Source organism: Mustela erminea, chromosome 6, assembly GCF_009829155.1.
Source record: "Mustela erminea isolate mMusErm1 chromosome 6, mMusErm1.Pri, whole genome shotgun sequence".
Classification (NCBI taxonomy): Eukaryota; Metazoa; Chordata; class Mammalia; order Carnivora; family Mustelidae; genus Mustela; species Mustela erminea.
This window is the reverse complement of record NC_045619.1, coordinates 30,084,755-30,108,883: the sequence shown is the minus strand read 5'-3', so window position 1 is coordinate 30,108,883 and position 24,129 is coordinate 30,084,755. Positions and strand designations below refer to the sequence as shown.

Genomic DNA, 24,129 nt, shown 5'->3' with positions numbered 1-24,129 from the left:
AGTTTGAGTGACGTGGAGAAAAGTTGGTAGCGGGTCGTATATAAATGGGGTTGTTGACCATAATTTTGGTGAGAAAGATGCAAATATCGGTGAGAAAGAGCAAATAGGACAGAATTTGAACATTAGTCCCTCTATTACTCCAATGCCTGGTCCTCAGAGAAATGGTGAATATAGAAATTCGTCTCTACGGCGAGGGTGCAAAGTGTTTTGGCAGAGAGATCATGGAATCCCACCACACCCCCCCCACTTTCTAACTGAGTGTGTACTTTTAGTTAATTAACCTCTCTGAGCCTTGGTTTTCCTAATCTATAAAACAGGACGGATGACATTGTACCTGACAGGGTTGCCTATTTAATGAGAACCACAGTGATGGGCACACCCTAAGCAACTGCCAACTTAAATTCATCCAAAGGGGCAATTACAATGTGGAAACAGAAGGGGTGTTCTGGGGGCACTGGGCTGGTTCAGTTGGAAGAACATGCCACTCTTGTTCTCAGGGCTGTGAGTTCACACCCCACACTGGGTGTAGAGATTATTTAAGTGAATAAATACTTCCCCAAAAGGGGGGGTGTGTTCTGGGGGATACCACACAGATTCTTCTTGGCCATCAAATAAATGCCCCCACTGCCTCCTCCAACTTCTGGATAGATCAGTAAGATCTGACTAAGTCAGTAACCACATCCCCAAAGCCCCCGTTCCAACACCGACTGTACTCTACCCATACACACACACACACACACACTCCCAGGCCACAGCCAAGAGCACACACTGTGCCATTCCTGGCCCTGGGTGACCGAGCCTGACATGGGCCCCCAAAGGGCAGTTGTTTGACTGAATGGAACCTCTTATTAAAAATTAATTTCTGTCAAACCCGATTACATATGAACACAGCCTCATTGTGATCACGACTGTGATTTCTGGAAACAAACATAGACTCCACTGTTGCCAAAAGCAAGGGGCAGTTTAGGACAATTCAAAGTCTTGATCTATGAACATGGGGACACAGCCAGCAGATTCCCTGAGGCTTACAAAGGCATTTGTCCCCCAAGGACAGCTATCTGCCTCCTCCTCCTCCCCCTGCTCTACCCCACCCCACACCCACTCCCTCACTCCCTGGGGCAAAGGCGGAGAGATGGAAAAGCATGCTCCCTCACACAGATTGACGGGCACTTAATCCAGATTCTACCTCTTCTAATAGCGTGTGAGCATGTGCTTGCCCTTTAAGAATTTAGGGTTCTTCCTCTGTAAGTATAGGATAACAATGGCAATGCCACCACCTAACCCATAGGGTTGTTGGTTGAATAAAGTGAGACAATGTATGTGAAGTACCTAGCACATAGGGAGGAGGAGCTCAAGAAATACCCATCTTATCTTCCGCTACCACCCCGTCCTCTACATTACTGTACTGGAATATTCTCTCCTGCAATGCTTCTTCTAAATTTAGGGCACAAAATTGGGGCTGTTGTTTTCTGAAGAGCAATGGGTTGAAGAGAACAGAGCTCTGTGGTTAAAATAGTCTAAGCCAGATTCATGCATCCTGTAGATGCCACATTATGTCCTCCTCTTCTTTACTTTATATGTCTTCACTATTGTTTCCCTCAACAACTTTGACCAGCATCACATGATCTTCTAATGTGATGGAGAAAACCCCAACTTCTAAAATGGGTGCTAACCTACTGATTGAGAGTCAGATAATAAAAGGAGTAACAATGTCCAATGAGATTAGAATGGCTGGTCTGAAATAGGGCAAGCAGGCAATATGAATCAGATATAAAATGTGTGAGATCATTGAACCAGTCATTCCACTTCCAGGAATTTATCCAAAGGAAATAATTAAGCTAGTGTAAACCAATGGTTTTCATTGCAGTATTGCTGATTATAGTGAAAAATTGTAAACAAGCCAGTGTTCCCTAATAGGAGGTTAATCATATAAACTATTGTACATTCATACAATTGAATACAATGTAATAATTTTTTCTAAAAAATGAAATAAAGCTATGCTTAGTGAAATGAAAGAAATCCTCTGTAAATTTTTGAAGTTGAAAAAAGCTGGGTGCAGAAAAATATGTGAATATAATCCTGTTTATGTAAAGATACAAAAAGCTCTTATGTATATTTACATAAGCATTTGTAAAACTTAAATCATGATTTTTCAAATTTTTGAGCGGTTATCTCTGGTGGGAGGATTATGAGTACTTTTAAAAACTATTTTATAAACCTAGGCATCATATGAATTTTGTAATTTGAACCCCTACACATTTATAATCATCAAAACAAAATTTTAAATGTTTCATTTTTTTCAGGGTGTTACAAAGTTCAACCTTTCTCTTCTGGAAAATACAAGAATTGGGAGTATGTACTTAGTAAGAAAGCAAAAACTGACAGAATTAAAGGGAAAGATAGACAATTCAACAATGAAGTAGCCAATCTGAACATAACTCTCTCAGTCATTAATAGACCAACTAGACAAAAATGTCCATAAGATATGGAAGATCTGAACACCATCAACTATTTTGAACTAGTTGATATTTACAGGACACTATACCCAACAATTGCAGAATACATATTCTCTTCGAGTGAATACAGTATGTTCGCCAAGATAAACCATATGGTAGGCCATAAAATGAATCTCCGTTTTCTTTAAAGTTTGAAATTATATGAAGTATATTCTCTGACCACAGTGGAGTTAAACTAGAAGTCAATAACAAACCAACTAGGAAAATCCCAAATGCTTAGAAATCAAGTAACACAGTTCTAAGTAATCTATAGGTCCGAGAAGAATTTAGAAGGGAAATTTTAAAATATTTTAATCATAATAATAATAGAAATAAAACTTATCAAACTTTGTGGGATGCAGCTAAAAGAGTGACTAGAGAGAAAGTTATAGCTTTGAATGTTTATATAAAATAAAGTCTAAAATCAATGATCTCAAGCGCCTACATTACAAGCTAGAAAAAGAAGAACAAAGGAAATCCAAAGTAAATAAAGGGAAGGAAATAATTTAAATAAGAGCAGAAATCAAAGAAATGCAAACAGACAAAAGAAAAAATTAATAAAGTAGAAGATCCCTTTTTTTCAAAAAGTTATTTAATTCTATGTGTCTTTAGAATATCGGATTCCAAAAGACTTTGTTCCTATCTCTGTTTGGGTGACTTATCATTCTATTTCGCAAACATTCATTAATTTGCATGTTTGCCCTAGGCAAAACCTGTGTAAGCTCATATACTGTTTGTACCCCCTAGAACATAAGCAAGTATATATATACGTGTATATATATATTTTTTTAAATGAAATGTAGGCACCGAGACCCTTTACAAACATGTACATAATAAATATTTATTAAGTATCTAAAAAGTACATGACACTGTGTTTTACATATGCATTGCATTAATTAATATGCACAACATTCCTATTTGTTCATGCATTCTAAAATATTCACTGAGGATCTGGTATGTACCAAGCTCTGTTCTAGGTGATGCGTTAACAAGAGTACTTATTAGCTAGGTATCATTGCTCCCACTCCACGGTGGCGAAAATGGAGTTTCAGAGAAGTCAGTAGCTCATTATCCGAAAGTATTGGTTGAACAAAGATTCTCAACCCATCTCAAAGCCTAGTTTTCAACTACACTACAAAAATAAAGTGACACAGTTGAACCAACATTTATAATGGAATATGAGGTATTGTACAATGGAGATAAAAACACATTGCCATGGGAGCGTGTTAAAAATCTACTGAAGGAATTCAGAAAGCTTTCCAGAGGAAGTGGCATTTGAGCTGAGACTTGAAGGAAGAGGAAAAGTTTGCCAAGAAGGTTGGCAAACACATCAACACATTTCAGCTACATAATAACCCCGGAGGGTGGCCATTATGGCTCTTTCGTGGATGAGAAGACTGAGGTCAAGATCAATGAAATGACTTGCCCCGGCTCGGACAGTCACGATGTATATGCCAGGTTCTGTGCCAAGCACCTCACAGCCATCAGTCTCACGACAACCCTGTGGTTCAGACACCCCACCCTCCCCCCACTGATATCACTGCTGCCACTACCGGGTCTTGCCTAGAGTTTGGCAATATCCTGTTCCTTAGTAGTGAAGCTGGGCTACAATCCCAGCTCAGCCTGACTCCCAAGATCAACAGTAGATTCTGTAAAAGTTTTCTGAATTATGTGTCCAAAGTCCTGGGTTCTAAGGAGAAGTGACTTTAGGAAAGAAAGAGAGAAAATTTTTATTTAGGTAGATGTCAAGAACCTTGTTTTTTCCCACCAAAATAAATCATAGATATACCTGAAGTAAAATAATAAAATCCTAAGAAAATGCTGATCATCACTTCAAGTTAGGGAATAGACTCCAAAATGTTAAAAAAAAAAAAAAAAAAAAACTCATTGCTTAAACCTCCCTTCTCCCCAGCAACTCCCCTGCGAGTTGATTCACTCACAATCCTTCACTTGATCTTAGCCAAAAGTCTGAGAAGCAATGATTTACTCACACTCCTTAAGCTAAGTCACGACTGACCCAACTCTAGTTTCCCTTAGAAGGTGGGACTTGAAGCGGCCCGAGCTTCCTCAGTCTTCTTGTGACCTACTGATGACCTGAGAGTCCCACCTGCTTCTGTGAGGGCCTCTCCAGGCCTCCAATCTACACATCAGTGGGATTTATTTTTCCTTTTCCTTTAATGGTTCCTTAGAACCATTTAGCAAACCCACCCACTTCCTTTCTTGTTTCTCTGGCCTTCAGAGGCTATAACCCACCTCTCCTCCGGAGCAGGCAGGCCCCTTGGAGGCCCATGGGGGTGGATTGATTTACAGTTCTCCTTATGTTTTGGTTGTTTTGTTTTTCCTTCTCCTGTGGGGTAAAAAGCCAAACTGTGTTTTCCTTTCACTATCTTACGACTTTGGGTGTCAGCTAGTAACCCTTTGACTTCTCTTCCTATTTGAGCCTTTGTTTTTTTAGTTTCTTCATAGGCCTCCCTAGACGGGGCAATTGGGGATTAATTCGGACTAGGCTTAGGCTGAAGAAATCATCTTGAAATCTCAGAACCAATACAGGCATCACGTTATTACGTTAACATTACTAAGGCCCTGAAGAGAAGATAATAAAAAAAAGAACATATTTGGGGGGGGCTCCGGGCTGGCCCAGTCAGTAAAGCGTGTGACTCTTGATCTCCAGGTTGTAAATTCGAGTCCCACACTGGTTGTAGAGATTACTTTAAAAAATAAGATCTTTAAAAATATGTTTTTTGTTTTTTGTTTTTTGTTTTTAAAGAGAGAAAGAAAAGGAAAAAAGAGAATTGGGAAATGTTTGGCTCAGTTGGTGCAAGCCTGAGGCCTTCCTATCCACCCGGACAGGGGTCAGGAAAAAGGCTTTAGTGAACAGAACCACCAGCCCCCCAAACTCTGTGATTCTGAACTAGAACCATGAGAAACGCCAAGTGTATTTGGCATAAAAGAAGCACACCGCACAGAAAGTTTTGTCATTGTGTAAAAAACTCTACAAATTTAATAAACTACAAAGAATACGTGTGACAAATTTTATAATGAGTTTTCAAAAGCCTGACATCTCTCCATGGTCTCTAAAGTAATCAAACGTCCCATACGGTGGCCTCCATTTCTCTCTTTTTTTTTTTTTTTCACATTAAAAAAAATATATTTTCCTATTGGTTTATAAAAAGGTAGCAACCATTTCTATAGGTTTGAGTTTCTGCTGCTCTGAAATGATGGCATCTTCTATCTGGGGCAGCTTGTAATGATCTTTCCCGAATGATCTGGAAGGCGAAGTCCGCCTCATCCCTCCCATCCCTTCAAGAACACGCCCTGCGGGGTTGCACGTTAGTATCCCGTCAACCAGGAAATACTTAGTAAACAGCCTTTGCACTCTATTTATTCTGAGTTTACTTTAAGAAGCTACTTATCTCTTTTAGAAGGACTTCCCTTGCCAATCACCTTTGGAAAAAGTCTGGGAGAGACACTCCCTGAGGACGTGCAGAATCTCCTAGTTCAATGGATTGTTTGGCAGAAAACAAACAACGAGATCATCGACATCTTGGGATCTTCCCTTTTCCTTCCAAAGACAATCGTTCTTTTTAGAGCAATGGAAACCCATTCACAGTTGTGCACGCATGAACACGCCTGTACAGGCACACAGGTGTGTACACACATGCAAATACACATTGCAGCGTCTCCTCTGACACATTCTTAGAAACATGACTATAATTTCTTCTCTGATGACGGCTTATGCTAAGACACCTAAAATAAATAATGGGGGAGGGACAGAAAAGCCATTGAAAGTACACTGTTCAATAGTTCATCTTGCCAATGATAAAGCTGAGGCCTAGATATGTTAAATTTCTTCCAAAGAACTTATTTTCCCTGAGAAATTTTGAGATAAGATTAGAGTTTTTCCTTTTCTGATCTCTCCCACTCAGAAGATCAAAGGCTCTGAGGCCAGATGGGCCTGGGTTCAAATCCTGGAGTTACCGTTTATTGCCTTAGTGATCCTAGGTCAATTAATTTGTCAAAGCCTCCATGTTCCCATCTACAAAATGGAGATGGTATGAGTTGGAGAGATCCAGAATACACCACTGTGAAGAGTTTTGTGGGTTGTTGTTGTTGTTTTTAACTCCTATTTGCCTAAAACAGAGCCTCCCAAAAGAATTCAGCAGTCATAAATGTCCTTGCTGGACTTTCACAACCAAGAAAGATTGATTCCTGTCACTGGAGAGAAGTCATCAACAAGAAATCACCTCAACAGACATTGTCACAAAATTATCCTACCTCCCAACTATTCTCCTGAGGGCCCATTTATTCTCCTGAAGGTCATTTGCTTTCCTGTAAGTAGTAATCTTCTTCCTCTTCCCCTTCTCCTATGAAGATGGTATATACAAACTAAATACTAACCACCTTCTTGAGACAAGCTTTTCTATGAGTCCCACCAAACATAAGTGATTAAGAGTTAAGTCTTTTCTGGGGAGCCTATGTGGCTCAGTTGGTTCAGTGTCTACTTTGGGCTCAGGTCATGACCCCGGGGTTCTGGGATTGAGACCCACCCCCCCCTGCCCCCACATGTCAGGAATCCTGTTCCTCCCTCTCCTTCTACCTCTTTCTGCCCCCACTCGTGATCAATCTCTCTCTCTCTCTCAAATAAATGAATAAAATCTTTAAAAAGAAAAAAAAAAGTATAGCTAAGAATTTGTCTTTTCTCTTGCCAGTCTGTTTCTGGTCAATTTAACCTGCAGGTCTCTGTTGTGTTTTTGTTTGTTTGCTTGCTTTTGTTTTGTTTGCCTCTTTTAAAAAAACTTTTTATTTCTATTTTTTTATTAACATATAATGTATTATTTGTTTCAGGGGCACAGGTCTGTGATTCATCAGTCCCACACTATTCTGATCTCTGATTATTAAACCTAAAAGGTCAGAGAAAAAGTTTTTCCTCCCCAGCAGAGCTACTTATAATAAGGAAGGCACTGTTCTAAGAGCATTTAATGCATTGTTTCGTTTTTTCCCACCACATTCTTTTATTATTTCCGTTTTAGAAATAAGGAAACTAAGGCATAAAGAGGTTAACCAACTTACTTCAAGCCACACAGCTAGTAAGTGGTGGAGTCAGGATGTGAAGTCAGCAGTCTAGCCCCAGAGTGCACATAAGCGCCGTGTGAGAGTCCTCTCTACCTCACAAGAGGATACCAAATGCTGTGTATAGCATCCAGCCTCACACTGGAAGAGCTCAAAAAAAGTAGATATCATTGTTACTATGAGAAAAACATGATGTGTCCATGTGCTGTTGATGAACCTAGAGCATTTCCTGTCTCTCATCAAGGGATTCGGGCAGAACAAGGAATCTAGTCTACAAGTAATATTAACTATTTTGTTTCAATTGGCTATAGCTTGACAGGCAGTGTGGGGGGTCTGGAGTTCCTGAAGAAGGACAAGGACAAGAGAGTCAGCAGATAAAAATCTGTCAGGATTATTCAACACCACTCAATGGACCCCAACATTCCAGTGACTAAAAAAGGTGTTGGTTTTGTTTTGTTTTCTTGTTTTATCACAGAAGAGGAATATTTGTCTTGACCCCAATATAACCTGGATGAAGTATACCACAAATTCCCTGAACCGTGATTCCATGCTTGTCAGCCATCTTGCAATGACGGATTCAGCTCTCCCCTTGCCCTCATCCTGGGAAGGGAGTGGCCCATGAGATGAGCAGTATCCACATAACTGTAGAGGAATGGAAAGCAGATGTTAAGAACCTCGGGTTTTGAAGTAAACAGGCCTATGAACAAATACCAGCTTCTCCACAACTTATCTGGGGAAATCTTCGGCAAGTTATTTCATTTAAACTCTGAATTTCTGTATAAAATCGATCTCCCAGGAGAGTTGGGTCAGCCTCATGGTAATGGCTCAATGCATAGTCTCTGGTAAATTTATAAATTGGCTCTCTGATTTGTCAGCCACTGGCAGGAAGTCTTCCATGATTCTTTCCTTCCCCATGCAAAAAACTATCCCCTTGCTCCTCTAATTTCCTGCTGTATACTCCTCTGAATTCCTGTTCCCATCTCTTTTGGGGAAATAGGTGACACGGCTTTCTATGTGCTGAAGACAGTGTACAGCACTTTACATGCATTTTTTTTTTCATTTAATCTCGATAACACTCAGAGGTTAGCGCTATTATTATCTCCATTTTTTCACAGATGAGAAGAGGAAAAATTTAATGAGGTCAAGAACCTGGTCTGGGCGCCTGGGTAGCCCAGTCAATTAAGTTCCCAACTCTTGATTTCAGCTCAGGTCATGAGCTGACTTAAAAAATAAATAATAAAGAAAGAAACAAACAAATAAAATTTTTAACTCATTTTAAACTCTTAATTACTTTTGTAGAGGAGCTAGAGAGGCTAAGATGTGAAACTTAGGGTAGAGATTAGTGGGAATTCCTAAATTCCTTATAGGAAGGGTTTGGGAATCACAATTTTATTGCAATTGAGGTAGACCGGAAGGGAAGGGCGAGGATTTTTTTTTAATTAGCATAAAGCTATATTTTCATGGGATGCTTATTGTTTTTTAATCAGGTTCTACTGTTACTGTGGATTGCCAATGGATATTATAGGGGCATACCAAAGGGATCATTGCTCTTCTGTCTGAGGGTGTATTTTTACATGTGTATTCTATGAATCTGTGTGTGGACCCGTCTTGCTTACCACTTTTAAAAGTGATTTAAACATAAATAAAGTGAAGTCTCAAATTTATAAAAGACACCAAGATTTTCTGGCAATGGCAAAGCCACCCTGGTAACAACAAACATCAAGAAGATCTCATGGAGCTGTGTGAGTGGGCAAAGAGCATTTACGCTTGGTGGAGGTGGTTCACACAATGCCAACAGGAAAGGAGAGAACCCACCTTGTTCTCGGGAGACCAAGGCTTCTGAGTGCAGACGTGATCCAGGAAGGGGATGATGGCATCATTGCAAACCATTCCCTGAAGAAGTCAGTCCAAAGTATTGTGGCAGTTACAAAAGCAAGCATCATCAGGAAGGATGTTAAAAACAAAATAGAAAGCACAGGGTTACGAGTGCTCGCACACGCACACACCGGGACCAACGGAGACACCAGAATTCATCTGCTCCCAAAGCACTGGGTAGAGTTCCACTCATTCGACCTCAAAAAATGTCATAATGAAACTGGAAAGTATCCAAAGAAGGTCACTCAAAAGTATTAAGGTTTATAAAGAAACTAGACAGACTTTAAAAATACTTCAGCCTGAAAAGACAAAATGTGAGAGTTGGTGGGCCAGTGTCTATAAAGGAGCAACACAGACTGGGATGCCGAATCCCAACAAAGCAGACTTAGAAGCCCTGGTGAAATTAAAATAAAGTATCTTTTTAGGGAAATTTATGTTTCAAGTGCTACTTTATAGATCAGGTAATAAACTAGGAAAAAACTCGAAACTCTAAGAGAGCCTATGGTAGGAAGCACGTGATAACTTCTGAGGCAGCTGTGGCTAAACTGTATCCTTAAACTTTTGATGTCCATGTTATGAGATATCCAGCAAGCTCCCTTTCGGTCTTTGTAGATCCCAAGTGAGGACATGCTGGATAAAACGAACTACTGGTTTAATCCATATAGCATAGCTGGTAATTCCCAACTTGATGAGTCAAAAGAATCACAGGGGAATCTTTGAAAACAAAAGCCAAAACAAAACAAAAACCAGATTCCCAGGTCTAATTCAGTAGATCTGGGACTTGGCAACTCTAAGAGAAAATTTTTCCGTGAAAAAATCCAGAGTGTAATCTGATTGCCTGGACTTGAATCACGTCACATGCCTGAGCCGATCACTGAGAAGGGAAAATGGGATCCTCTTCTTGCCCTGGAGATCCTGTATATGGTCCAGGATGGTGGGAGTAGGGTTCTCCCAGTTAAGAAAGTGGGTAACAGGCATTCAGTCTCCCTTTCTCCCCAAGTAACAGAACCTCAATTATATTAGGGAGAAGTAGATGCCCACCTAAATATTTATATTCCTCAGCCCTTGTAACTGTGGCCATGTGGCTGATTCTGGCCACCGAGTACCCAGCATAGAGTCTGGGATAGAATTTCCAGAAGCTTCTTTAAGGGACTGACTCTGCAGATAAGTGCGCTCTTTCTCTCCTCCTTCCTCCTTCCCCCTAACTGGAATGTGGATACAATGGCAAGCCTAGAGCTACCATCTTGTGACTGTGGGAATCCAAGCTAGAATAAGCTTGAGTTTCAGATGTTCCCATGTAGTTGTCCTACCAGGCCAGGCCAGGATTTCCCACCTCCTGACTTTTATATAAGACAGCAAACCCTCATTAGTCTTTGGTCCCTATTTTAGGCTTCTGAACCTAGTTCTCCCTGAAACTATAGGATTCTGTGACCAGATGCGTGATACTGCGATTAATAAGATGTATTGGTCTCTGTCCCAGTTCCTGACACTGGAATCCTGAAACCCTTGTAATTTTCTGGGTAATAGACGTGTCTTTCATTCTAATGAGCTGACTCTAGGTGGGATCCTGGATGGCTGCTGGGTGAGGGCTGCTCCCTTGAAGGAACAAGTCATGATTAGAAGCCTAGAATTTTTAGTTCTATCTCCCATTCCCCTGACAAGGGAGAAGGACTAAAAAAATAAAAAATTTAAAAAAAAATGGAGTTAATGATCCGTCATGCCTGTGTGATGAAGCTTCTATAAAAAATCCCAATAGTTTCGGGTTCAGGGAGCTTCCAGGCAGGTGAACACATCCCTGCTGGGAGTATGACACATCGCAGCTCCATGGTTACAGAAGCTTCTTCACTTGGGACCCTTCCAGATCTTGCCCTGTCTGCATCTTCATCTAGCTGTATAGTTCTTCATTTGTCTGTATCCTTTAACAGATCCTTTCATAACTGGTAAACGTGTTTCCCTGAGTTCTGTGAGCTTATCTACCAAATTAATGAAACCTGAGGAGAGGGTTATGGGTACCTCTGATTTGTAGCCAAGTTGGACAGAATTTGTGTGTAACATGGGGACCCACTACTTGCTGAGGACATCTGAAATAGGATGGCAGCAATCTTGGGGGACTGAGTGCTTAACCTGTGGGCTCAGACACCACCTCCAGGTACATGGTGCTAGAATTGAATTAAATTGTAGGACGCCCAGCTGGCATCGAGAGAATTGCTTTATGTGGGAAAAACCTCCACACATTTAGTGACCAGAAGTATCTGAAGAGAAGTTTTCTGTGTGAGTAGTCAAGGAGACACACAGAAGAAAGACTCACAGGAAGGAAGAACTGGAGTGTTTCCAGTTCCGGATGTAACTGAGAGGCGAGGCTGACCAAAACCCCAAGTATTTCTACACTCTGCAAAGCCTCTTTAAATGTCATCCCCCGTAGCCCTGAGCATTCTGATTTTTTCCTCTCTGTTCTATACCTTGAGAAATACTTTTGCCAGGCCTTCTAAGGAATTTGTCTTTTCCTCTTCCAAAACTGGACACAATTCATCACCTACAACTCTGGCATGCTTTTCGCTCCTCTGTGAAAAACCACCCTGTCTTCCAAACTTTTCAAGATTTAGTCCACCCCAAAACATTTCCTACACCAGCTCTTAGATTTAGAATTTAGATTTAGATTTAGATTTAGATTTAGACTAAGTGTGGACTTAATCTAAATCATCAAACATAGCTCCTTTCAACTCAATCTCTCTGACGCTGTTTTCACGGTATTAATAGTTTCAATCAGTAGTTTTCACACATTTTTAGCCACAAGTCCCTTGATACAAAAGCCACGGGCCTCTAAGACATCCATGTAAGATTTTGCACGTTGGCCGTGCGTTTTTGTCATTGTCTTCCTGATTGGCACCCTTTAGAATTATAGAGGGTATGACCTGCCTCAGAATGCAGCTATGCCCTTCCCTGAGGAGGAACAGAGGAACAAAGTTGGAAAAACATTGCACTGATGTTTTCAGTGCAGGTAATCAAAAAAGACCCGTCTTTAGACTATCAAAGCACTCCTTATATCAATACAAAAAAGAAGCAAGCAAACAAACAAACCCATAAATAACTCCATTGAAAACTTGGCAAAAGATTTGAGTAGACACTATGCAAAATAAAATATCCTTTGGCCAATTCACATAAGACAAAGACTCACGCTCTTGAGGAATCAGAGGGTGAAAATTTAAATCATAGTAAATAATCATTTCACATCCACCAAATAAGCAAAAGCTTAAAAAGCCTGACAGTATCAAGTGTTGACAAAAATAGGGAACAATATGGAAATTCAAATACTGTTGCTAGTAACGCGAATTGGTACAACCGCCCTGAAAACAACTCGTCATTCTCTGAAGGTGGGGATCTACACAGTCTATGCCTATTTTACTTCCTTTATACCCCAGGGAAACATGTGCACATGTACATCAGGGTACATGCACCGAAATCTTCTTAGCAGTATTGCTCATAGTAGTTAAAAATGAAAAAACCCAAATGCCTATGGAAGTAGGATGGTCTACTGTAATGGAATATTATGAAATACCCTAGAGTACTGTTCGGCGTGAAAACAATGAACTTCACAGCACTCGATAACTTTGGTGGATTTATCTCAAACATAACATTTTCTCTTCCGAAATGAAAACATGAGTATTCTTTTTGAAAAACTATTTGTATTCTATTTTATGGGACCAGTCCTTTTTTTAAAAGATTTTTTATTATTTATTTATTTATTTTTGGAGAGAGAGAGATCACAAGCCAGCAGAGAGGCAGGTGGTGTGGCGGGGAGTGGGGGGAGCAGGCTCCCCGCTGAGCAGAGAGCCCGACATGGGTTTTCGATCCCAGGACCCTGAGATCCTGAACTGAGCCGAAGGCAGAGGCCCAACCCACTGAGCCCCCAGGCGCCCCTTATGCATCAATTCTTAATGATTGTTTTGATGGTATTGCTCTGTTGCAAATGTCAGGAGCAGATGAAAGAGGGCTGGATTGGAAAAATAATTTCAGCAGTTATCGACAACTATAATGTTTTAAGATGGGGGTCCTGAGACTAATTTGGGGCCTCACTATTGCTTCTTATGGTCTTACATTCAAAGAGTTTCATGTAAGATGTGACAGACTGTGTTTCCCCCATATGGCTGCAACAGTATTTCCCATCCCATGCTCTCCTCCAGAACCCTGCCCCTCCTGCGTCTCCTCTCTTTGAATGGTGGTAGATCTTGGCGTACAGCCCAAGTAACCGTTGAGCCTACATTCTAAAAGTCAAGGCCGTTTCCACCTGGCTCTCACTCACACTTGGAGTTTTCACCTATGGAACTCGGACACCATACTGTGAGAAAATTTAGGCCACGTGGAGAGGAACCAGAGTCCCTGGCCCCTAACCCCTGGCTGAATGCTAGCGGACAACCAGCACCCCACTTGCCAGCCATGGGAAAGAGCCATCTTGGAAATGGAGCCTCTGGCCCAGCCGTAGAGCTGCTCTAGATAATAAGACACTGAATAGAGATCGGCCTTCTCTGCAGAGGTCTGCTCAAAGGCAGACTTAGGAACAAAATAAATGATTATCATGGTTTGAGGCCACTAAGTTTTGGGGTGGCTTTTAATATAGCAATAATGACTGGAACATAAGGTCAAGGGGCATTTCTGCTAAGGGGCACCTGGGTGGCTCTGTTGGCTAGCTCTAATTGTCCTGGGATGCTATGGGCTCCCCAAATCCCCTTCTGTTCCTTCTCCTCTTTCTTCCTTCTCCTGTTCATATTTGCTGTAGGAATTACACTGGACCTAATGAAAAATGCTTAATCTAGTAAATATTTTAGGTTGTCTCCAAAAGCAAAGAAAGAGGGAATTCTAGCTTAGGAGAAGCAACTTTTCTCAGACTTGCTTGATGCTTTTTAGAATGTTATCAAATCATGAATGATATTTTCTCTTTCTTCCTTTGTGCGTCCGAGGGTTCATTTTTGAAGATAAGGTGGTCCAGAACTTCTCCTCACTAAGAAGCTTTGGCAATATATATATTCTCGAAAGGTATTTTCCATGACAAAACAGGGAGGTGGGTGGGCCAAATTGCATACATGTGGCCTATTAATCCTCTCCTGTATAAAATACCATGTCTCAAATGTTATTGTGACTACTGCAGCACGTAAGGACATACAAGGACCTTGTCCCATAGTTCCTTGGTTGGTTCTGCTTTGATTTGGGGCACGCAGCAGAGAGATTAAGCAATCACGCTTAGAAGTGTGGCATTGCCCGGGGTGGCCTGGGGGTGGGGGCCGCTCCGTCAGTTAAGCATCCAGCTCTTGGTTTTGGCTCAGGTCACGATCCCAAGGTTGTGAGATCTAGCCCTGTGCGGTTTCCCGGCTCCATGCTGGGCATGGAATCTGATTGCCAATCTCTCTCTTCCTCTCCCTCTGTCCCTCCCCACCACCCCACCCTGCCCCCAAAAAGAAAAAAAATGAGATTACCTTCAAGCCTTCAAGGGCTTGGTTGGTAAGTCTTCATTGCCTTTTATTTTAACCTTGTTTCATCGAATCAGTACAACACAGATCAAGGCCTGGATAAATATTTGTGAACTGTTTGAACTTTGTTCTGTGCCCCTAAATACTCTTAGGAAATCAGTTCTGGACTTTAAAGAAGTTTGAGGATCCCAACACCAGAACTAGAGTGATTCAGGGCCAGTTGCGGTAAGAACACAGGAGAAGTAAGGGTATTTGAAAGTCTGCAGGATCTTTTGGGAAATGATTATTACTGTGTGAGCACCTGCCAACAAATGTGTACCCAAAGTAATTCTTTTGAAGCAGTTTAATCCAAAGAATCATTTTTTTAAATATTTTATTTATTTATTTGACAGAGAGAGAGATCACAAGTAGGGGAGAGGTAGGCAGAGAGAGAGGAGGAAGCAGGCTCCTTGCTGAGCAGACAGCCTGATGTGGGGCTGGATCCCAGGACCCTGGGATCATGACCTGAGCTGAAGGCAGAGGCTTTAACCCACTGAGCCACCCAGGTGCCCTCCAAAGAATGATTTTTTAAGATGAATTTTCGAGAATACTTAACAGCCAGCTACCGAATCATGTGCCCATGCTGTGTTTCACTTCTCCACTGATTTCTAATTTGCCTCTCCTTGTCTGCAGACCTTGCTGAATGTTCTCTCCCTCTCTCGCTACCTCCTTCCCCATCTCTTCTGCCTCCTCCCCCCTCTCCCTGTCTCTTCCTCTCCTCTCTCTCCTTCTCTCTCTCCGCCTCTCCCCTCTCCCTCTCTCTGTCTCCTCCTCCCTCCTTCTCTCTCTCTTTCTCACTCACCCTCTCCATCGTGTGTGTGTGTGTGTGTGTGTGTGTGTGTGTGTGTGTGCGCCCCAGCAGAGTGAGGAAGTGAATTTCTTTGGTGTCAGCTCACTGTGAAATCCTGAAAGGCTAGACGGGCCAGGGGCCCGGGCCAGTGGGACAGCAGGCTAGCCATGCTAGAGAGCCTTAGGAAAATCCGTTTTGTAATTTATGTGCTCATGGGCCCCAAGATAGAGCAAGTCCTTCACAGAGAGAGAAGATGGAAGCCTCCATCTCTCTGGTGACACAGCCGTGTGGGCCCTGGGGCCCTCTCGGGATTTTAATGTCGAATTTGGGTTTGATTTCGCAGGTCGCTTAATCTCTGCCTCCTTCACTTCCCCAGGTGTAAGACAGGGTCACCACTTCCTAGTCAACACCGGGAGACCTTGTAAAGACGAGCAAAGACTGCTATTTATAACAAGAAGAGAAGAAGCGTCCAAGCTCAGTTCTACCACTTCCCATTAGATGACTTCGGGAGCTGTGGGTCTCTCTCTGTCTCAGTTTCCTCCCTGCAACCTAAGGATGGTAATAGGAACCACGCCACAGGGCTCTTCTGAGCATGAAATGAGCTGATATTGTGCACAGAGTTCAGTGTCCGATACCTTCCATAGATGTTACCTGTTCCTCCGGCTCTCTACCTCATTTTGTCATCAAACCAGTGTCACCAATCCATGACCAGAAGGCTGGAATTATAAGAGAATCTTGGAATGACAGGGGAAGGCTCTCATTTTACAGACAAGAAAGAAGAAACCAGTGAGGCCGGGAGACTGGCCCAGGGCTATCCGGTGCATGGGCGAGAAAGCAGGAGTCAGAGTTCAAGCCTCCTAATTGTTGGCTTGGGGCCAGTCTCCAATGTTCACTTCTTTAGAGGCTGTGCTGATCTTTCTATCTCTAGATAACCCTTTCTCTGTCTGATTTTTAACCTTAAGACTAGTTGATCCCGTAAACCCGTGCATTCCCTAAGTGTCCTAGAGCCCCCAAGGGACCCCAAAGATAAGCTCCTCTCTGGAAAGGCATGCCCCAGCCCCTGCAGAAGGCCAGGAGCAGTAAGGCTTTCTCCTGAGGAAGAGACCTAAGGAAGCCACTAACGGGGACAGCAGGTGAGGAGGGGGGCTGGCTGGGGAGCCGCAGCTGCTGGGGAAGGTTGCCCTGGTAACCAGCCGGGCTCCATTCAGGAAGCTAGCCCAACTCCAAGATGCAAAATGATCGCCTTCCCCAGCCCCCTGCAGGCACAAAGGAGCCGGAGGGCTGGAGGTAAGGCCAGGAGAAAGGCAGGCTCAGGGCGAGGTGGGGGCCCACGCCTGTCAGTTACAACCTTCCACCTTCCAGGGAAGAAAAAGAAAGCAAGAGAATAGCTCTTTGAATCTTCTGGCCCGAGTGAACCGTAAAAACCACCCATTTAATATGAGTCCTTTTGTGGCCATAGAGGGAAGCAGGCACCCCTCTGTTACCAGCCTTATGAAACAATGTGCCAGAAAGGGGGGGTGCGGAGGCGGGGGGTGGGGGGGAGAAATCCCAAACACTGCAACTTTATGGGGGCCCTAAACTCTTCTTGCTCCGGCTCCTTCATTCACACTGATGACAAAGACCATTTGCCACCAATTTATTGGAAAGTTGTTTTTTTTTTTTTTTTTTGTCGTGTATTTTTTTTTTTCCCACAGCTTGAGCCGCCTCAATGCGGGGAGCTCCTTCTCCCCAAATCGCTGTCAGACACTTGCTGAATGGGCCAGGCTCAATTATGCTCCCCCCACAGGTTCAGCTCACACTGTGACCCTGCATGGCTTCCTGCTATTCATATGTGTTACTTCCCCTTCGTGGTAATGGCTTGTGGCACTCGGCCAGAAAACATTATTAATTTCAGAAGTGGACTGACAAACAACAAACCCACAGTGAAACGAGAGGAAGTGCTGGGAAGACCAGCTGTCGGCTGGAGCCCAGCCGTAGGAACCCGATGTATGCAGGTTCCAGGAGGAAAGGAGATGATAATCCGCAAAGAGGAAACGCACTAAAATTATCCACCGCCCGGAGTAAAGAAAAAAAAGAAAGAAAAAAGGAAAGAGAAAAGAAATCAGAGAAAAGAAAGGGGAGGGTGGAAAGCACGCAGCTACTTGAGCTGCAGCTGGACAGGAAATTGCGAGCGCTGCTTGCAAATCCTCACTTTGAACAGGCAGTTTAGGGAATGCCAGGAGCGGAAACCGTTCAGAGCTGGATTAACAGCAGCCAAGTTGAATGGCAACCCACTTCTCCTTTCTGAGCTCTGACTGACTTGGGGCACCCAAACGAGAAAAACTGAGTTGGTCTTTTCCTGCACTGTTTCTGTTTGCTTTTTATGCACGCTTAGTTGCTGGAAGTCACTCTGGACGGTTTGATAGGATTGCTCTAAAATCGGAGCCATTTGCCTCCTAGAACCTCGATCACTAAACCATCCCTTTGGCATCTGAACTTGAGCCCTGTGGGTGAAAAGCTCCTCTTTCTCCTCCGGGCAGGTAAAGGGACTCAGGTCATTTGAAAAGCGCCTGGACTGTAGGTATGTTCTAGTTCTTTTGATTTCATACACCTGCCTTTTATTTTGGTGTTAACTTGGGACAAAGAGAGAGAATGTCCCAAGGAAAATGACAGGGTATGAGGCCTGTATCTTGAAAGGAACTGTTCGAAACAACCTTGACATAAGGTTCGACAGTGGTTTCTTACCCACATGCTAAACCAGTGAAGCACAAAGCACATTAGAACGGGACTAGCGAAGTGTGATCTCAAGTGCTAATGTGAGATTTTAAAACCCACATCCAGGCTCAGTGAGAAGTTCGGCTCTGCCTTGCCACATATATGAGAAAAGCAAGTGGCGGGGGGGGGGGGGGGGGGGGGGGCAGGGCGGGAAGGGGGTTGTCATCATTCCTGATTCATTGGTATTCTGACACCAGGATAATTTAAAGGTAGCATTGCCACGGAACAAACTGGGAAGAGAATTATCCCTCTGTCCTCCCTGGCATGTGTATTACTGTGTAGAAGACCCTGGCAGGGAAGGAGAGAGGTTAACACTGTCTTCCTATTCAGGTACCCCCGTTTATGACCAGTTATGAACAGCCAAACCTTATACCTGAGCAAGATGTGCTCTTCGGCCTCATTTTTCTTCAATAGCATTTCTATTTTCTTAAAGAAGCCGTAACTGCATTCATAAAGGATTGATGGGACACATGATACAGGCAGTTCATTCTATGATGTCCTCTTTATTTGAAGCCAAAGCCACCTGAACATTCCTGGGGTTGCTAAAAACATGGGAGCTCTGCCCCACTGTTTCTACAGGACTTTACAAGGCACTGGCACTCCCCCACTCCAAGATTCCTTAGAAGTATCATTTCACATGTAGGTACGATGAAGGAGAGATTTAAAAAAAAAGAAATACACATTCAATAGCCAAAATAGTTATTTATTAATAATTTAAGGTTTTACATTCTTATAATAAATTTCAGCTCAAAACTTTACACCACGAACATATGGAGCAACCGAACTCTCCCTTTTCACAATCATGTGCACTTACTTCACCCATCAGACGGGGACCCATGCTCACACACACACTTCCAGTTTTATACAAATTTCTTTTTTTTAAAAAGGAAAGAAACCAACCCAAAGTATTGCATTTGAGGTGATACTCCCTGAAGAATTTTGTACAGAGGTAATATACTGTTTAGCACAGCTGAAGTTTAAAAAAAAAAAAAAAAAAAGTGAGCCCATGATTTTGGTGTCTTTCCAAGATACCCCTTTGAGACAACACAAGCCAAAATATTTACAAAGGTAAGGCATAGTCAAACTACATTAAGAGGAAAAAAAAAAAATCACAAGGAAGATATATGAAAGAGATTAAAGGCTGCACCATACCAAGGTCTCAGTGATAACAGCGTCCATGAAAATATCATTCAGAGTTGGTGAAGTCAAGCATGCTGCAAATATATCCTTTGGATTAGGAAAGAGCAAACATTTCTATTTTTTTGTTTTAAGTGGCATACTGCTCTTTCTCCCTTTGGATGATTTCTTTTAAACCCATCAAAGAAAAAACACACACAGTTCAAACAAACACGGTCAAGTGATTGAAGATCAAATATTTACAATAATCAAATGGAGTATCAGATTCACTTTATGTATTATTATTTATTTTTGTTTTGTATTTTTTTATTTTTTGCAAACTGATACTACAAATACAGAGCTGAAACCTCTCTTTGGCTCCTCTATATGCAAAATTGAATCAGTCTTCACTGAAGACAATATAGAGTCAGTTCCAGATGCAAAAGGAAACAGTCACACAAGGCCCTAAAGAACACACGCTCCTACCCCTACCATTTGGTCCTACCCTATCTACCTGGAAACCCTCAAATTCCAGTCCCTGCATGGGTAGGCTGTACACGAAGGTATGGAGCAAACCTATGGCCTGGATCTACGCGGCCTGTTCTGTTCTTCCAACAAGAGTAGAGCAAATCTCTCCCATTGTAATAACCAATTCCACGTGTGGGAACCTTGTCTAATACGGACAACTGGACCCCTGGGGCCACATACAAAGAAAGCAGCCCAGCTGACTGCCAAGAGAAACGGCTGAAGGAACAGACCCATCCCACCAAGGGGCGTGGGGCCTTTCACGTGGACTGCAGGGAGTCCACCTGGTAGACATTCTGGTTCGAGGGTGTCGTGAAATAGAGCTGCTGCGCAGGGACCCGATTGTCACAGGGGCTGCTGAGTCCAAGCGTCCTCTCGAAGTCCAGCAGCTGGCCCATGAAGTTGAAGTTGGGGGAGATGTTGGATTTCTTCATCTTGACAATGTCATAAGCATCGTTCATTGACAGATTGAGCTTCTGCATGAGATAAGCCACAGTGACGGTGACCGAGCGGCTAATACCAGCCAGGCAATGCACCAAGACACCACAGTTTTTGCCCCGGGCTTCATCTGTAAACACAAAAGAGAAAAGCAAAATTTCAGTAGAACCAAAACCCACTCTTTGTGAATGATCAGTCTAAAAACTGAATTTAAAAAAAAAAAAAAAAAAAAAAAAAGCTGAAGACTACGATGCAAGTAAAGAAAAAAGAATCGTGTGTGGCAGTAGAGCCCCGCAGGCAGCAGCAAATGTATCATTGCGATAAAACATGTACACTGGGCACAATTACATATTTCAGATATTTTCTGAAAATGGAGCTTTTGTATTAAGTTTCTGCCAACAACAACAACAAAAAAATTCTTAATGTGTGCATTCTTTGCCTCAGCATGTGAATCCCAGAAACCCTGCAATATGGTCCTGAATGCCTTTTATACAGACAAGCAGACTGCAAGGGTCTATTAAATTATTCTCCAACTGTTGTGCAGCTAACAATAGAGGTATTCAGGCGTTTTAAAAGAGAGAGGGAAGTCACAGGGGACAGCCCATTAGGAGGAACAGGATGTCGACATGGCCTGAAAATGAGTTCCTTTGTAATAGGAAATGCATTACAATGCCTGGAGATTCGCTTCTCCAGGCTTCCAGCCCACAGTCCTTCCTGCTGGGCTCAGGTTACCCTCACTGTCTCACTGCTAACCCATATCACAGTAACATTCAACTGGATTACAACACCTAGCATTCAGAGCGCTTTCCAACAACTAACCCCATGTCCTATAAAAACTCCCAGATCTTTTAAAAATTATAAAGCAATGCTAAAATTCCTGTCAGGAGGGAGTACTTCCAGCTAGCTGCCCCCAAGTCCAAAAACTGAGAAAATTCTGTTGTCTGATCATGTAGGTAGGGTCTGCTTTCAAATGACTGAATTCAAAGACTCAGGAAACCCCGTTTCAAATACACCTGTGGTCTGCAGCCATGTCAAAAGGCACTTTTTCTTTCCTTGGTGAGAAGGTAAACCAGAATTAAGAACCCCCTTGTAACAGTAGAGACCTGCACTCCGGCAGGCTAGCAAGCAATGAGAGTGATTAACAGCTTAAATTCTAGAAACGGCTAAGAATTTTGCATTTAAGTCTTGAAGAAGGACTGTATGTTAGTCTCACCTATGAAAGAAATAGCCTCGGGGAAAAACTGGGACAGGTTTTGACTCCAGTGATCCGAGATGGGGATCTGCTTGTATTTAAACTCTCCTGCGTTCTCGAAGAGATTCGGCAAATTGGGGGTGACGTTCAAGATGTACTTGATGCCGAACTCCTCCAACACGTCCAGGTTAGTGGAGTCCTTGGCACAGCCCAAATAGAGGAAGGGCAAGATCTCCACGGGGAAGGAAGGCTGGCTGTTGGACAGCGGGCTGCCATCCGAGTCCGTTGCGCTATTGGGGTCTCGGTCAAGGTCAGACTCAATATCCGAAGAGGAGTCGGAGCTGATCCGCAGGCCCCCGAGCCCCAGCACTGGCAACGGTGGCGAGCTGCTGCTACACGACCCGTCTAGATTGGTCTCGCAGTGCAGGGCGAACTCGGCTTGGAACTTACTGAAGCCACCTGCCAGGACGAGAAAAGCAATCGTGTAACCTGAGATCCCGTAGTAGTTTTCACAGCTTGTGAGAGCCGCAGCCTGGCGCAGGAAACACCACAGCACCCTACGAAACCCCCTACACACAGAACCAATTATAAGAGAAAGACACTTAAATGGGTACCCTTGGGAGTGGAACGAACAGGCCCGCCTTCCCTGGAAACCCTTCATCTTTTAAATCCGGAAATGCACAAAATGGCAACTTTTCTAAATATTCTGAGGGGTTAGGGAATGCAATCTGCACCCCCAATGACCTCTGCTGCCCTGCAAATCCTAATTCAAAATCGAACGATAGAAAGCAAGGACAGGCAGAGGATATTACGGGTAGGCAGGAGGAGACCTCGTTAGAAAGAAACGACCCGTGCCTGCGGCCGGAGGCTGGTGGATTCTGCGCGAGCCTGCTCGCGGGTGCGGGACGCCCGAGGTTCGCAGCCGGGAACCGGCGGAGGGCCCCCGGCCCCGCAGCGAGACTCGGAAGCACCAGAGGCGCTTGCAGTCCGCGTGCTCGCCCGCACCCACAGCGCCGCGACCCCCGCCCGGCCCCGCGCGCGGGGCTCCCCCCGCCCGGCTCGTACCTTCCAGGTAGAACGCCCGGCAGCCCTCGTCCTTGAGCTTCTTGAGCAGCAATCCAAGCACCGACTCGCCGCCTGTGTTCTCGTTCCAGTCGCTGCTACTCTCGTCGTAGAGTACTACCGTGTCGGTGCCGCAGCGCCGGGTGAAGCGGTCGCGGTCCTCGCCACGCGTGAAGAGCGCGCGCACGGGCAGGTTGCCCTTTTGCAGGCGCCGCAGCATGATGCCCGGGATGGCCACGTTGATGGCCGACTCGATGTGCGACGACTCATACAGCTCCTGCGGCCGGCAGTCCATCAGCAGCAGCCGCTCGTTGCCCAGCTCCAACTGCTCGTTGAGCCACGCCACGGTCTTGCTGATCGCCATTTCCGACGCGAAGGGCACGGGTCTGAGCGTATCTATCATGGGGGTCGCGCTACCGGAGAGGGCGAGTGCCTACCAGACGCCCCTCGGGGCAGGCATAGGCCGAGCGCGCCGCACGAAGCTGCCGCTCTCCGAGCGGGGGTTTAATTCCACCTTGCCCTTCCCAGACCGGGTTAGCGGTTGGGGAAAGCGAGACAGAAGTGAAGCCGGCGGTTCCCTCTGCTCCCGGCTGCAGTCGCTCGCTCTTGGTGTCAATGAATCTCTGAATGAAGCTGCCCAGACAGTTTTGTTCCTCCCCAGTGAATGAAATCCAATTAATTCGGACTCCCTGCTACTAACAGGGGAGGGAAGGAAAGGGAAAAAAAAAAAAAAAAAAAAAAAAAGTCCAGCGGCTCCTAATCCCTCCCTTTAAGGCTGCACCTCAAATCCGCCCGGAGTCTTTCTCCTCGAATTATTCAAAGCTCGATTTGCTCACTCTCCCTTGGACTCAGCCCGCGCACACCCCCAGCGCGAGGCAGCTCCTCAATGGATACAAACAGCGAGCGTCTCAATGGATACATTCTCTCGGCCAGCCAATGAGCGCGCTGCGGAAGGGGCTGTTGCCGTGGGGACGGGCCGGCTGGAACAGGTTGTGTTGATGAATTGTTAATGAGTTTGTCATTCACAAAAACGGAAAGGAATTTCCGCTCCGGATAAGCCCCAGTGCAAACAAGCTGCAACAGCGGGCTCGGCGGGAGGAAGGAGAAAGAAGAGGAGGCGGCGGCGGAGGAGGAGCAGGGCACATAAACCAGGGCACTTCAGTTGTCTCATGTTTCCTTCTGTTGAGAGTTCACACTTCGCGTCGGAACTTTTGCGCACAAATGGTGCAATTAGCAGGCACAAAAGCCCTTGTTCGTGACGCCTGCGCTAGCAGGCTAGCTTTAAGAGAACTTGTGCTTTTTCCCCCTTTT

At 44.0% G+C, this 24,129-nt stretch overlaps 1 protein-coding gene across 2 annotated transcripts; it reads right to left on the bottom strand.

Moving 5' to 3' along the window:
• Positions 1 to 19,170: 19,170 nt before the first annotated feature.
• On the bottom strand, positions 19,171 to 23,714 carry DUSP6 (dual specificity phosphatase 6). Of its 2 annotated transcripts, XM_032346811.1 has the most exons (3): positions 22,822 to 23,712; positions 21,778 to 22,215; positions 19,173 to 20,694 (listed from the first exon to the last, which is right to left on the bottom strand). In XM_032346811.1, the coding sequence occupies exons 1-3, from the start codon at positions 23,219 to 23,221 to the stop codon at positions 20,387 to 20,389; spliced, it is 1,146 nt and encodes a 381-aa protein (XP_032202702.1). In that variant the 5' UTR covers positions 23,222 to 23,712; the 3' UTR covers positions 19,173 to 20,386. The 2 variants fall into 2 exon arrangements, with proteins under 2 accessions (XP_032202703.1, XP_032202702.1); XM_032346812.1 differs by lacking the exon at positions 21,778 to 22,215 and having other exon boundaries at positions 19,171 to 20,694; positions 22,822 to 23,714.
• Positions 23,715 to 24,129: the final 415 nt, after the last annotated feature.